Source organism: Terrapene carolina, unplaced genomic scaffold (assembly GCF_002925995.2).
Source record: "Terrapene carolina triunguis isolate 2854851 unplaced genomic scaffold, T_m_triunguis-2.0 Scaffold139, whole genome shotgun sequence".
Lineage (NCBI taxonomy): Eukaryota > Metazoa > Chordata > Testudines > Emydidae > Terrapene > Terrapene triunguis.
Window position 1 is genome coordinate 7590663 of NW_020664490.1, and position 15976 is coordinate 7606638.

Consider the following 15976-nt stretch of genomic DNA (forward strand, 5'->3'; position numbering starts at 1 on the left):
GTACTAGGATGTGAGTCGTAATCAAATATTACAAATTGTGGGATATTTATTGTAAAATGATCCCTTGTTAATTCTCTTGGGACCTCCTAATGGAAATGATGCTCAAAGAAATGAAAAATTAATCTCATCTGCGAGTAGCTGCTAGACTACTACTAACTGAAAGTGGAATGGTTAAAATATATAGGAGGTTGTTATGGAAAAATGCATCAGTTACCAAGCAAAATAAAGGACAAATATATACATAGATATTTGGTTAACATTTATTTGTATGTTCACCTGCAAAAACCAACATCTGTCCAATTTTTTTAATATTAATGTTTGATAGACGCACCTAGTTTGATAAGTATGAGTAGAATCAATATTTTCACTTTATTTAACAAAATCCCCAGAAACAAGTGTGGTGGGTGGTGTAAAGAAGCTCACTCTTTAATATGGTAATGGTAATATCCCTGCCAATAGAGACAGTTGACTATATTATTCTTTAATGTTTCTCTAAACAAAAAGATAAGTGCATTGTTGTAAATATTGTTTTTCTAATATTTATAGGGCAGTGATTTGTAACCTTTTTAAAACTTCCTAAATAGTTATAAAAAGAAGAACCTGTGGTTGTCTTCCTAATCTTTTTTTTAATGCTATAATATTGTGCATTGAGAATGGTCATGATAGACCACATTTTTCCTGTTAAATTATTGCTCCATTAACTGCAAACAGTAGACCCAAAGGAAGGGGGAAATATAAAACGTTGGATTTAATTGTAGGTCCTTCATTGTCCCCTGCATGGTATAACTTGCATAGGAGACAAATACAGAAATTTATCTTGTGGAGTTTTCTACTAATTTTTCTGTCTATGGGACATTCACACTTTCCCTTCCCCTGGTAGAAGAAGCCAGGAGGTCCATCCTCAAAACTTGTTGGTCCACTGCAATCCATAGGAGGCAAGAGAGATCTGCATTGTTGCCCCTTGTCTCCTCTCTCCTATCCATAGCAGCAAATGCTGGCCACTGGAGAGCACTCCTGCTGTGGATACCACTATATCTCCAAACTGATGCAAAGGGTCAGTATTGAGAGGGAAACAGCAGGAGTAAATTCAGTCTGCAGACTGTATGATAGAAATAGAGTAGTGTTTCTAAGATATTTTCAATAATCCTGTTTTTTAACTATTTACAGAGCTGGAGAAGATGTTAGATGGCTCATTTGGTGAGATGAATAGCTTGGAAGATAGATTTCACGTTTCCATTAAGTCAGATGGGAACAAAATGGCACGAAATGCCCTGGAAGATGGAGAAATGCATGAAATGACCATAGATATGCCAGATACAGGGGAACATGTTTTTTCTGTATGTCATACTAGTGGCAAACATCTACAAGAAGTGAAAACAACCAACTGGACTACGAAAACACACTTTGATAAAATGCCATCTGTTTTACTTCAGCAGACTAATGAAGTGATGGGGAATTTTAAAGATGCTTGCTTAAAGTGTGAAAGAGAATTGGATTCTCCTAGGTGTGAGCTATTTACAACTAACATACCAAATAATAGAATACAGAAGCCCGACGAGAATAGAAAATTTACAAGGGAGGATATGCCATCTTCTTTAACCTCTGAATGGTCTCAGCTGAACTTATCTGGTTTAGATGTAACACAGCTGGAAAAAATATCCGCCCGTGATACTTGTTCACCATCCAGTGTCTGTAGCAAGAAAAGATCTGAAGGCAAATTAGCACTTATGACCAAGGAACATGCTAACTTCAGTACTTTTGAAACATCTTTACTGAACACTTCAAGTCTAATAAAAGCAGAAAAGCTGTTGAATATCAATTGGTCAGAACACATAGAGAATGAAACAAAAACTTATGAAAAGTACTCAACCTCTGAAACCTCTCTAATGCATTCTGTCTCTCTGAGTGTTCAGGATCCACCGTTAGTGAAAGGATGTGCAGCTGAAAAGGTTTCTGAAGTTAACTTTTTAGACTGTAGTTCCTTAATGGAAAATACAAACTTTACAGAATACCCAGAAGTCCATAGCTGCTTTCATAAACATTTAAAGGAACATTCTAAATCTTCCATAACTGATGTTACCTCTCACCCTGTTATATGTAATGCTTCAACTCCAAATAATTCTGATGGCACAAAATGGTCAACAAACAATGAAAACACCCCCAGGAGATCTGGCTTGAAAAGCACGAGTGTGCTATCCAGCTTGAAAAAGAGACCAAAAAGATTTATTTATACAATAAACAATGCTTCCCCGTATCAAGAGGGAAAAGTCAAGAAAGAAATAAAAACAGGTTCCTCTAGTCATTCTGCATCATCTCATTCAGAATTTGAATCATGTACCTTTAAAGGTCCTGATACAGCCAATAATGAGGATCAAGGTATGTCTTCTAATTATTTTCACTAGTTGAAGTTTTTTGTAATTAAACTTACCTCTTACTTCTTCATCTGAATTGTGAAGGGGAAGTATTGTTCTGAAGGAAACTGTAATTCATAAGATTGGTAATGGGATCTGATGATAATAAATAGTGACAGAAAGATATTACCATTTGAAAACAGTCTGGTTAGCTTATGTGAAATGTATTGATCTCAGTCTAGTTTCTAGAAAAAAAGTTTCCACTTCAAATAAATTGTCAGAGCTGACAACTTTTTTTTCACTGTTGCCAGAGGTGACTGAATGGGCATGGAATATTCTAGAGATAGTGTCTGTAGGTCAGGGTTGATGAACATTAGTGGAACAATATGGGGAACATTGTACTACCATTGCATCCTTTATGTATAGCTAGAAGGCTTGGATCTCCAGACCTTTCCATCTGGTACCTTTCAGGAGCACTAAAACACTTTAAAAAAAATCTGCCAGGGTTAATGTAAGTTGTACACCTGTTGTGATGTACATAATTTCTTTTCAAAAGCTGTGAATTTTTCCAAAATAATTAGTTCAGACTGGGGAGTTAAGGATCCCGCCTCATGTGATGCTCTTACCACAGAATCCATGAGCTTGGACTTCACAAGGGGGACACCTATTCCTCTATTTTAACAAAAGCATTACTTGATTTGTGATTACAACTCATGGTATTTTAACTGAAGGCTACTGATTTCTGTTCATGGTAAAGTCAATTGTCAGACCATGATTAAAGCATATAAGGCCCCGATCCTGCAAACACACACTTGAAATCAATAGGACTTCTCATGGTAATACAATTAAGCATGTGCACAAATGTTTACAGAATTGGGACCGAAGTTGTATTTAAGGGCTAAGTTAATTAACTTCAGTTTATTTGAATAAGAGAACTGCTTTGTGTCTTCTATTTATTGACATGTCTAACTATTTTGCAATGTTTTTCATTTTCTTATAGATCTTTTGGTTTCTTCTGCTGAGAGAAAGTATTTGCGGTCAGATACTGAGGAAAATTCCATGCTATTGAGCAAATATGCCACAAGAGCAGATAGAATAGATAACTCACCTAATAGTTCTTTCAATAACAGAATGATACATCAAGACTTGAAAGATGCATTAAAAAATAATAGCAGGGAACATCAGCCTGCTTCATCATTAGATTGCTCAGAAACGTCTAATACTCTGAAAGAATATTTAGTGGTTTCTTCAAACAATAGAAATGTTTTGCGTGTAAAGCATAAAGTTGTAGCTACAGCTTGCCTCCTAGCAACAAAGCATTCCAAAATGGACTCTGGTAGGATTAAACATGTGGTTCAATGCCCAAAGAAAGATGAGATGGATATGCATACGAATGTTAATCCAAATAATGACACTGTTATACTTCAGATTTTTAAGGATCAACCTGGAGAGCCGTCTAGTGATGATGAACATTTGGTTGAAATGGAACAAGAGCCAGTATCTATGAAAAATTGTCACTTCAGTGATACTTTGAATGAAATTAACCTTGATATAAGTAAGAACAGTAGTATTTGTTGCAATAAAAACAGATCAGGAGACAAAAATGATGGCCATTTGGCAATAGATGAATGCAAAGCTGTAAGTCTGCCACCTTTGGTAATTCAGCCATATAAAAATTCTAGCACTAATTTAAACAGAGAGAGAAAAATAGATACAGTTCCATTTTCAAAAGTTATAGCTGCTGATCAAGAAACCGAGTCAATTGAAAAGGATGAAAATAAGCTTCAAACAGCTGCTAACAAAAACACTGTAACTATAGAAAGTGGCAAAAAACTGTTTGATAGCAAAGACTGTGGTTCATTACAGGTAGTAATTTCTGAGAAATCTACCTTGCCAGAGCTTGCATTAAAAATGAGACCTGAACAAATAGTCTCAGGCTTTATTACACAAGAACCAGAGCCTAATATAGAAGATAAGTATTGCATAAAGAAGGTGATCAAACTTCCTTCTAAACATGTTGCATCAGATAAAGATTTATATTCAAAAAAACCTTTATGTTTAGACATCAAGTCAAAAGAAAACCCAAAAGACAAAGAGAAATGGTCAGGACACGCAAGTTTTAATGGCCATAGCTTAAATGAAAGCTTTGGTGGCTTCCAAACTGCTTCTAATAAGCAGATAAAACTCTCTGAAAATAGCATTACAAAAGGCAAAATGTTGTTCAAAGATATGGAAGGTGAGTGTCTTGAAGACTTTTCCAGAGACGGGATCAAAAACATTTCAAATCAAATTACAAAGGAAAATGTGAAGATTTCTCCAGTTGTGGATAATAAATTGGACAGTAACTATTCCCATGGTTTTGATTCACAGGCAAGTCTTGTTGAACCTAAGAATGCACAAGGTATCCTGCCTGAAAGCACAGATTCATCTCTTCAAAACTTGCCTAGAAATCAACAACCTCAACTAAACCGAACCTTGACAGCAAGCCAAGAAGCTGAAATTACTGAACTTTCTAACATACTGGAAGAAACAAATAGTCAGTTTGAATTTACACAATTTAGAAAGCAAAGTAATATGGTGCAAAATAATAGCTCTGAACTGTCTGGATATGTAGATACAAATGAAACAACTAACTTGAAGAATATTTCTGCTATGTGGCAAGATGCTGATTTTGATGACTCTTTTGAAACTGAAGTCCAAAGAGTAAATGATAAATCCAGTAAGCATACCAACACAAATGAAGAGTCTACAATGATGGGTAATGTAAAAGAAGAGAGAGATATTTTCCAGAAAAATAACCGTGAAGTTACCTCTACTAACTTACGCAGAAATGCAAATAAGGCACCTCTTGTCCCAAGTTTTTCAGTACCTACACAGGACAGTTTTTCTAATTTTGGAGGGTTTAGTTCAGCTGGAGGCAAAAAAATGAATATTTCTAATGAGGTTTTGATGAGAGCTGCAAAATTGTTCAGTAACCTGGATGATGATGGTGAGATGTTTAAATCCATAGAGATGAATCCCAGAAGTGGTTATTCTAATAGACACATGACTTCTAGAAGGAATGTTTCCGGGTGTTTGACTGAAAAAGACAACTATTGTGGAGAAAGTTTAAAAGATGCAAATGTTGAATACCAAAATACACTAAAAAATAATGAAGAAAATATTAATACATTTATGCAACTATATAAAGAAAATCAGGGGAAAAGTACAAAAAATATTGTTGAACATGATTGTATTTCTAGTAGTACCAAAATTAATAATTTAAAAGTTATTAAATATTCTAGACATAAGATGGAAAATGGTCTGTCATCTAGTGAAAACCAGAATCAGACTCTGAACATCTCAAAAAAAAAAAAGAGTTACACTCAGTCTCAGTATAGTTTACAAGAAGGTTTGTCAGACCTAACATGTTTGAGCGAAGTGTCTAAAACTGAAGAAATATTAACTTTAAATATTTCAGATGAAACAGAACTGGATCCTAATAAAAATGAACAAAAGATAAAAAATCTAGATGATTTTCAAACTGCATCTCGCAGTAATATATCAGTATCCCAAGCACCATTGGATAAACTCCATTTGTTTGAAACGTGCACAGAAAAAGAGCTGGATAATATTTCATCAAATTCCAATAGAGAAATGAGAAATAGTGTAAACATGAAAGGAATAGATGCTACTTCTGTAAAAAAAAACATTAATGTAAACCAAAACAAATCCAAAATAGGCTCTTACCATCAACAAGTCTCCATCCAACAAGACACAGATTTTGAAATCAGGAATATAAAACAGAACAATATGACAAGTTTCCATACTGCTAGTGGCAAGAGAGTTATAATTACTGATGAATCTTTGACCAAAGCAAAACAAATTTTTGCAGAAGAAAATATTTTCCTAGAAAATAAGCATAATAGTGGTAATTTTGAGGACTCTGAGATTCAGGCTTTAAAAAAAAAGAAATATAACAAAGACTTTATCAAAGATTGTGAGTTATTTGCAGAAATCACTCCCAAATATTATCAAGAAATGCTTAACCTTACAGGTAACCTTGTTTCTAAAGAACTTGATAATCCACCTAAAAAGATATTAGATGATAGTCTAATTAAACAACCTGTGGATATTGAAACTGTGAAAAAACTTTCAGTAGAGGTACATTTATCTGCTAATTTGGACAAAGAACCTGAAGAACATTCAGAAACTTCATTTTCAAAAAAGCCTGTTTGTGTGGCCATTGGAAAGTCAAGTTTAGGATTTTATACTGGAAATAGCAAAAACAATTCCCCAAGTGAGGCATCTTTATTTGAGGCAAGAAAGTTGTTTGCAGAGGGAAATCTGGAAAATTCACCAAGAAAAAATGATGGCTCAAAAAGTACATTAATTGTTTCTGCTAATGACCAGATTGCTACAGATTTGCATTTAAAAGAAGTATCAGATATTCTTGCAGAACATCCCATTTACATAAATATGAAAAATATTTTAACTGTAAAGGATAACAAAATAAAAAACGATTCCCTTTACTTAACTCACAGGGACGAACATTGCTCTTTTCATTTAAAAGACGATAGTAAAGGGTCTGACTTTCAACATTCAAATGATTCAAGCCATGATGTGAACTGCTTCCCAGAAAATACAGATAGTGTTTCTCAGGATCAGCCACTAGTAAGTCTCACTGCAGACAGAAACAACTTACTTAGTTCTGAAGAAACTTTTCAGAATGAGAGTTATGTGAATCAAAACTGTGATTTAAAATTTCTGGATGCCAAGAATGTTTTGAAAATCTCAGCCACTGAAGTGGCAGGCTCCAATTCAAAGTTTTCTAAGGATGGACTTGTTGCATTCAATACAGCAAGAGGTAAAACAGTCGCTGTTTCCTATGATGCACTAAAGAGAGTCCGACAAATGTTTTCAGAAAACTGTGATAAATCTAGGAAACAGAACACTGAGACTAAATCAGAAACTAATCAAAATGAAATTGCAGCAAATTTCTCTGAGACCTTGGACAGTGCTAAGTGCCCTACTTCTGCTAACTCTTCAAATGTAGACAAGAGTGAGACCTATAATTCAGCTACATGCCATTTTCCCAATGTAAATGAGAACAACTATGAAGATGAACAAGCACTACAGCACAATAGAAATAAACCTGATACTGGGTCTGAGCCAAATCCTCAGACATCATGCTTTCAGGTGAATGACACATTTTCTGGCCTATGTAAATCTCCTAATAAACTAAATCATCGTCAGTTAGACTTTTCTACAGGTAATTATGTTTTTTTTAGCACAGCAAGTGGTAAACCTGTACAGTTATCAGAAGATTCATTAAAGAAAGCTAGAAGTCTCTTTTCTGAAATTGAAAATAATAATTCATCAGATCAACAATGTGTATCAGAACTGAAATGTGATTATGATGCATCTTCAGTTGGAGACCAAGTTGAAAAGTTTGTTGGAATAGGAAGTACTTCAGCACTTAGGAAATCTGAGGTAGCAATATCACAAGAAAAAAAAATTTCAAACCCCAAACTGATTTCAAATGCTACTTTTGGATTCAGCACAGCAAGTGGAAAGCAAGTGCTAGTTTCTGAAAATGCTTTTCTGAAAGTGAAGCAGGTGTTCGATGACACTGCCAACAGCAAATACTGCTTTGCAGATCAACTTAGTTCAAGACAAGATCCTGTTACAGCCCTAAAATCTTCTGTTAATTATGTTGGTGCAACCAAAGCAGTAGATGAAGCCTCTTTAAAACCCAAAATCCAGGATACTCATAATGAAGAACTTGACTTAACAAACAGCTGTCCTGTTGAAATGCCTTTACAAAACATTTACAATATTAAAATACCTGTGTGTGCACCTCACAGTGAGAAGGATAAGCACCTAACTCTATTAAACAGTTTTACACTTTCAGAGGAGACTCAGCTTTTTGAAAAAGAGCATCACGGTCTAAGTAGGATGGAAATGGAAGCTGAAGCAGTTTCATGCAATGCTCCAACTAAAACAAAGCTGGATGTTTATCATCTTACATGCTCCCAAAGTTCAGAAAAATACTTGGAAACAGAAGCAGTAGAAAGTGCCAAAGCTTTTATGGAAGATGATAAACTCACTGATTTTGGAGTAGAAAATAATACAAAAAAATCCCTCTTTTTTTGTAGAAAGATTGATAAAAACTGTCCATTAAATATGAGAATTGGGAAAAGACGCATGGAAGAAAAAACCTCACTTGGTAGGTGTTATTTTAAATTCCAGTAAGTGCATTTAATTTCGTATTTCTAAATAACTTAGAGCACTTTGCAATATAACTTGTTTAAGCTGATTTTAAGTAATCTAAAGCTTGAGCCTGCTCTCCTTGATTTCAGTGTCAAAACTTTCCTTGACATTGGTGATAACTTATCCATTGATTTCAGATGGAGCACGAGCAGGACTCTTGTTATGGAGCACAAACCATACTTTAATAATTAGCATAATTCAAAAGCTTCAGATTTTTTTGGCTAATATTTATGAAAGTTACCGCTGTCACCTGAAAGCTGTGTTAGACTCTAACTTTTCACCATAGGGGGCCAGAACGCTAGCCCTTTCCTCCTGGGAGCAGGCAAGTGCTAATTGTATCTCTCTCTGCAAATCTAATTAGCTGTGTCTAAAGGGTATTCAACCCCAGAAAAGGACAGGTAGTGTTTCCACCTTCATTATTTAGTGTCTCATCAGTGGAGAATAGCTTTCAGTTGTGGCAGGATTTCATAGGGATTCCACTGGTGGAAGCGCTTCCTACATGGATGTCTGAATTAGGACATCTCTACCTGCCTACAGGTCTACCTGCCTGCTTGTCTACACTGGCAATTTACGGCGCTGCAGCTTTCTCGCTCAGGGTGTGAAAAAACACCCCCCTGAGCGCAGCAAGTTTCAGCGCTGTAAAGCACCAGTGCACTAGCGCTGGTAGCTACGCCTCTCGTGGAGGTGCGTTTTTTTAGAGCACTAGGAGAGCTCTCTCCCAGCGGCTCTGCCGCAACTACACAAGCCACATTAAAGCACTGCCGCGGCAGTGCTTTAGCGTTGCCAGTGTAGACTAGCCCTTAGTCACACCCTCTCCAAAGCTACTTTTAGGGTTTCCTGTGGATTTCTTGCTCCAAGGTCTATAGTAGTTTATGCTCGCCCATAGATATTGCCATGGAGTGAATAAGGCATATTGTCCACAAAGAAGTCTCCAACAAAGTATCTATTGTATGACGTTTTAGAAGCACTCCCAACAATGCTACATAATAGAGCCAGACAGGAAAAAAGTTTGCAAATTAAACATCAGGATCCATCACTTCTGGAAAAGGTTTTAACCATTTAAACTGATTTGACAAGAATGTTTTGATAGTATTTAGTGTAGTTCTGAGAAAGAGCTATAACCCCTGTGACAGGGTCAGGCCAGATGGCTTCAGGAGAGTGATAGAAGGCAGAGATATTAGCCCCAGATTAAGTAGGTCTCTTTTCCCTGGGTAAGGTAACAGGGAAGGTTCCAGAACAATCAGGAACTTTCTGGAATCAATTAAGGCAGGCTAATCAGGGCACCTGGGTTTAAAAAGGATCTCACTTCAGTTTGTGGTGCGAGTGTGAGGAGTTGGGAGCAAGAGGCGCAAGGAGCTGAGAGTGAGAGGGTGTGCTGCTGGAGGACTGAGGAGTACAAGCGTTATCAGACACCAGGAGAAAGGTCCTGTGGTGAGAATAAGGAAGGTGTTTGGAGGAGGTCATGGGGAAGTAGCCCAGGGAGTTGTAGCTGTCATGCAGCTGTTACAGGAGGCACTATAGACAGCTGCAATCCACAGGGTACCCTGGGCTGGAACCCGGAGTAGAGGGCGGGCCCGGGTTCCCCCCAAACCTCCCAACTCCTGATCAGACATAGGAAGTGTTGACCCGGACTGTGGGTTCCACCAGAGGGGAAGAGCGCTGAGGCGACCAAATCTGCCAATAAGCGCAGGACCCACCAAGGTGGAGGGGGAACTTTGTCACACCCCCTAAACAGAAAACCCCAAAGCTGTTAAAACTTTGCTAATCTTTCCACATACACAAGCTATTTCCCTACATTAGTACAATGTGTAGGTTGCACTGACATCACTAGCCCTGTAGGAAAGCTGCTTTATAGATATGCAAAAGCAAACGTAAATAAAAACTTTTTGTTTAAATGTCTTTTAATTAAGTGTTTGGATAGTCAGCAGTTTCTTATAAAATTGACCTTGGTTTTTAGTTGGGAGGGTTTAAGGAAACATTTCTCTTCACCTTGTGAATTGCTAATACTATGGTAATAAGGATATATAATAGTGCCTAAGGTAACAGTGTGAGTCAGATTTGGAATATTCTTCTTTAAAGATTTTTGAAAAATTTCTCTCTCTTTACTTTATATTCAAACTTAAAATTATTTATCATGTTCAGTTTTGGCAGTGATTTTTTCCAAAACACTTTACATAGTGTAACAGTACACCGCTACCTCGATATAACGCGACCCGATATAACACGAATTCGGATATAACGCAGCAAAGCAGTGCTCCGGAGGGGCGGGGCTGTGCACTCCGGTGGATCAAAGCAAGTTCAATATAACACGGTTTCACCTATAACACGGTAAGATTTTTTGGCTCCCGAGGGCAGCGTTATATCGAGGTAGAGGTGTATTTCAGATAATCAAGGTATTTGAAACAGGCATGATATATGTGTATAACAGAACCCTAAACAAACTGCATTCTGCTATTTTACATCCTTCTCTTTGCTTTGATTACTAAATAGAAGAAGCCAAATTGTGGGAAAAGACATCTGTACTAAATGGAAAAGACATTTTAATTCAGGAAGTGTGGTCTGTAAAGTTTCTAATTTCAGTTTGACACAACTCTTTAAATGATAAATTTAGAAGTTCAGCTACTATGTTATAGTGGGAGAGATACTGAACTTAAGAGAAAATTATTTTTTTAAATTAGTGTACGGAATTTATTTTTCAGGAGAACCTCCAATTAAAAGGGAACTATTACCTGAATTTGACAGAACAGAGAATCCCCACAAATGTTTGAAAGCTTCAAAAAGCACTCCAGATGGTAATTTTTTTTTCTTGTTTATATATGATATAGTAAATTGTCATATCAAGTGCCATTTATAGTTCTCTTTTGAATAAACCAACACAAAAAAGTTAATGAATTAAGATTGCGTAAGCGCTTTTCCCATCAACACACATGAAAAATCAAGGAAATACCATTTAAGCAATATTAATATCTGTGCTAACCTGAAATCAGATGCCTTACCACACAAATATAATACTGAAGTATCTTCGCAGCTCACCTTTATTTAAAAAATAAAATAAAAATTTATCACTTCCAACATGCAATCATCCACAGTGCATACATCCAGTACATCAAAATCTTACTCAGACTCTCAAACTGCAACCTCAGTAAGATGAGGATACCTTACCAATAGGTTCATTTTTATGTAAAATTGTATATTATTTCTACATAAAAATTTAGAGGTTTGAGTTAAAACATATTAACACCTAAGAGTCTTTGAGGAACATAGCTGCAGAGAGATCTTAACAGCCCAAAGTGATGCACTTTTAGATACCTTGAGACATTTTTATGGAGGACCTTGAAGACTGGGTCCAAGAACATAAGAATGGCCATACTGGGTCAGACTAAAGGTCCATCAAGCCCAGTATCCTGTCCTCTGACAGTGGCCAATGCCAGGTGTCCCAAAGGAAATGAACAAACAGGTTATCGTCAAGTGATCCATGCCCTGTCACCCAGTCCCAGCTTCTGGCAAACAGAGGCTAGGGACACCATTCCTGCCCATCCTGACTAGTAGCCATTGATGGACCTATCTTTCATGATTCTATCTAGCTCCCTTTTGAACCTGACATGGTATTTTGTGGGGAGTCAGTGTAGTGACCAAAGCACTGGGAAAAAGAACAGGAGTACTTGTGGCACCTTAGAGACTAACAAATTTATTAGAGCATAAGCTTTCGTGGGCTACAACCCACTTCTTCGGATGTGCTCTTGGCACCTGGTGTTGGTAAGGAGGGAGGCTGCAAATTAATTAGATTAACTGATCTTTTTTAAGGACTGTCATCCTATCTAGATGTACAAAGTTGCAGTGATCCACTCTGGAGGTCACAAAAGCATGTATCACAGTGATGAAATTGTCATCTGACAATTTTATAGCATTTAATAGGTGGAAGAAGGCATTCTTCAAAGTGGCAGTTACTTGAAACTTTAGAATCAGTGAGGAGTGTAAAAACGCCCATAGTGTATTGACCAACTGATGACCCGGAAGCAGACTCCTTTAATAGGGGGTGATTTGATAGCAGTAGATAGCTCTTGGAAGCATTTTACAAATTCTACTAGCATCCCTTCCATCTTGCCTTGGTTGAGTTTCTGCCAATTACACTGGTCTACAATTTTTGAGAAGTTGTCTGCTTCAGAGATAAAATGTGCTATTTATTATGTATTTTGATGTGCTGAATTCAAATATGACAACTAAAACAACTGATTGGCTACTGTTTCTAAGATATTTAAGTTTTTACATTTTATGTCTATGTATATTGTGTAGATAGTAGAGTTTTAATCATAAATTGTAAACCTAGGTCTTTTCATGTGTTTATGGTTGCTTTACATGATAATATTTCACCTGTCCTGTTTATGTAACACTTTAAAAATCAGCAAAAGGGTTATATAAATAAAATTTATTATGAAACAAAAGGCAAAAAACTATTCTGTACATAGTTTAGTCCTATTCAGTGTCTACTCGGCGCTTCTTGGCTTGTCTCTTGTATTCATTAAATGGAGCATCTCTTGTCATTGTCCAGCAATAGTCTGCAAGCATTGATGGGCTCCATTTGCCCTGATAGCGTTTCTCCATTGTTGCAATGTCCTGGTGAAATCGCTCGCCGTGCTCGTCGCTTACTGCTCCACAGTTCGGTGGGAAAAAATCTAGATGAGAGTGCAAAAAATGTATCTTTAGTGACATGTTGCAACCAAGGCTTTTGTATGCCTTGAGGAGGTTTTCCACCAACAATCTGTAGTTGTCTGCCTTGTTGTTTCCGAGAAAATTTATTGCCACTAACTGGAAGGCTTTCCATGCCGTCTTTTCCTTGCCACGCAGTGCATTGTCAAATGCATCATCTCGAAGAAGTTCACGAATCTGAGGACCAACAAAGACACCTTCCTTTATCTTAGCTTCACTTAACCTTGGAAATTTTCCACGGAGGTACTTGAAAGCTGCTTGTGTTTTGTCAATGGCCTTGACAAAGTTCTTCATCAGACCCAGCTTGATGTGTAAGGGTGGTAACAAAATCTTCCTTGATTCAACAAGTGGTGGATGCGGAACACTTTTCCTCCCAGGCTCCAATGACTGTTGGAGTGGCCAATCTTTCTTGATGTAGTAGGAATCTCTTGCACGACTATCCCATTCGCAGAGAAAACAGCAGTACTTTGTGTATCCAGTCTGCAGACCAAGCAAGAGAGCAACAACCTTCAAATCGCCACAAAGCTGCCACTGATGTTGGTCATAGATTATGCACCTCAAAAGTTCTTGCATGTTGTCATAGGTTTCCTTCATATGGACTGCATGACCAACTGGAATTGATGGCAAAACATTGCCATTATGCAGTAAAACAGCTTTAAGACTCGTCTTCGATGAATCAATGAACAGTCTCCACTCATCTGGATCGTGAACGATGTTGAGGGCTGCCATCACACCATCGATGTTGTTGCAGGCTACAAGATCACCTTCCATGAAGAAGAATGGGACAAGATCCTTTTGACGGTCACGGAACATGGAAACCCTAACATCACCTGCCAGGAGATTCCACTGCTGTAGTCTGGAGCCCAACAGCTCTGCCTTACTCTTGGGTAGTTCCAAATCCTTGACAAGGTCATTCAGTTCACCTTGTGTTATGAGATGTGGTTCAGAGGAGGAGGATGGGAGAAAATGGGGGTCCTGTGACATTGATGGTTCAGGACCAGAAGTTTCATCCTCTTCCTCGTCTGACTCAAGTGAGAATGATTCTGGTGCATCAGGAACCGGCAGTCCTTCTCCGTGGGGTACTGGGCGTATAGCTGATGGAATGTTTGGATAATGCACAGTCCACTTTTTCTTCTTTGACACACCTTTCCCAACTGGAGGCACCATGCAGAAGTAACAATTGTTGGTATGATCTGTTGGCTCTCTCCAAATCATTGGCACTGCAAAAGGTATAGATTTCCTTTTCCTGTTCAACCACTGGCGAAGATTTGTTGCACAAGTGTTGCAGCATATGTGTGGGGCCCACCTCTTGTCCTGATCTCCAATTTTGCAGCCAAAATAAAGATGATAGGCTTTCTTAACCATAGTGGTTATACTGCGCTTTTGTGATGCAAAAGTCACTTAACCACAAACATAGCAGAAGTTATCTGCACTGTTCACACAAGTACGAGGCATCTCTGCTCACTTTGGCTAAACAGAAATGTGTCCCTTTGCAAAATCAAACACTGACAAATAAGAGAGCACGACACTGTATGATTTCTAGAGCTGATATAGGGCAATTTGTTCAGCAGAGTGATGTAAGCTTCGTTATGATTGCATCATCCATGACTTCTAGGAATAACATGATGCAATTCATATCATGTATGACGCAATACCAGCTTCAGATTGCATCATTCATTGTTTTGCCTAAAAAGCAAGTACTGTCTAAACCCAGTCATAGATTTATTCATAGATCCAGTCAAAGATGTATTTTAGTCATTTCTGGTTTAAATTGAGATTCCTTCCCTTTATAACTCACTTATCCTCCACCATTCCCAAGTCAAGGGTCGTATATACTGACCCAATAGCATATCTTGAAAACTAGAGCCAATCAACAATTTTAAGCATCATTTTCGTTCTCAGTGACCCAGAATTAGTAAAGTTTGGCTACATTTATTTCAGAAGCATTTTGGCTGTAGAGCAGTGTTATCTTTAATCCCGGTACTGATTGCAGCCAGCCACATATTGTGATATTTGGGAGAGGATACTAGTTATGCCTTCTGCACTGGAAGCGAAGCCAGGGATCATTTGCATAATGCTGATGTGAGATTGTGGTCTCCCCCAGTTTGCATCCCACCCAGTGGCTTCATGTAGACATTAAAAAGGATGTATTAGGATTTCTTTGGCACCATTAGTTTGAGCTAGACCAGCTATAAAATTGACCAAAAGACAAAAAATAATTACTGTAAGATGTATTCACACGTGTCTAAAGTACTGAGATGTGAAAATTCTAAGCTGTCTACTATTGAGCTAATCTGAAATATAGCAGGGTTTAACATTGCCAGTCAGAAAGAATGCCAGGGGGTTTCTAGCAGCAGGCAGGTGAAGAGACACAGGCTATGTCTACACTACTGCGGTAAGTCGACCTATGCTACGTAACTCCAGCTGCATGAATAGTTACCGCGGGGTCTACACTGGGGGGGTCGATGGGAGAAAATCTCCTGTCGACTTAACTTTTTTTTTTTTTTTTTTTTTTTTTTGAGATATACCTATTTCATAAAGCTGGAAGGGACCCCGAAAGGTCATAGAGTCCAGCCCCCTGCCTTCACTAGCAGGACCAAGTACTGATTTTGCCCCAGATCCCTAAGTGGCCCCCTCAAGGATTGAACTCACAACCCTGGGTTTAG

At 37.8% G+C, this 15976-nt stretch overlaps 1 protein-coding gene across 1 annotated transcript in view; it reads left to right on the forward strand.

Moving 5' to 3' along the window:
* The window catches only part of LOC112113032 (breast cancer type 2 susceptibility protein), an 86485-nt gene that overhangs the window by 22105 nt on the left and 48404 nt on the right, over positions 1–15976 (forward strand). Inside the window, exons 9-11 of the mRNA XM_026653430.2 lie at positions 1168–2376; positions 3352–8559; positions 11303–11395. Of these exons, the coding sequence (XP_026509215.1) occupies positions 1168–2376; positions 3352–8559; positions 11303–11395 (6510 nt within the window). The remainder of the gene's footprint in view (positions 1–1167; positions 2377–3351; positions 8560–11302; positions 11396–15976) is intronic.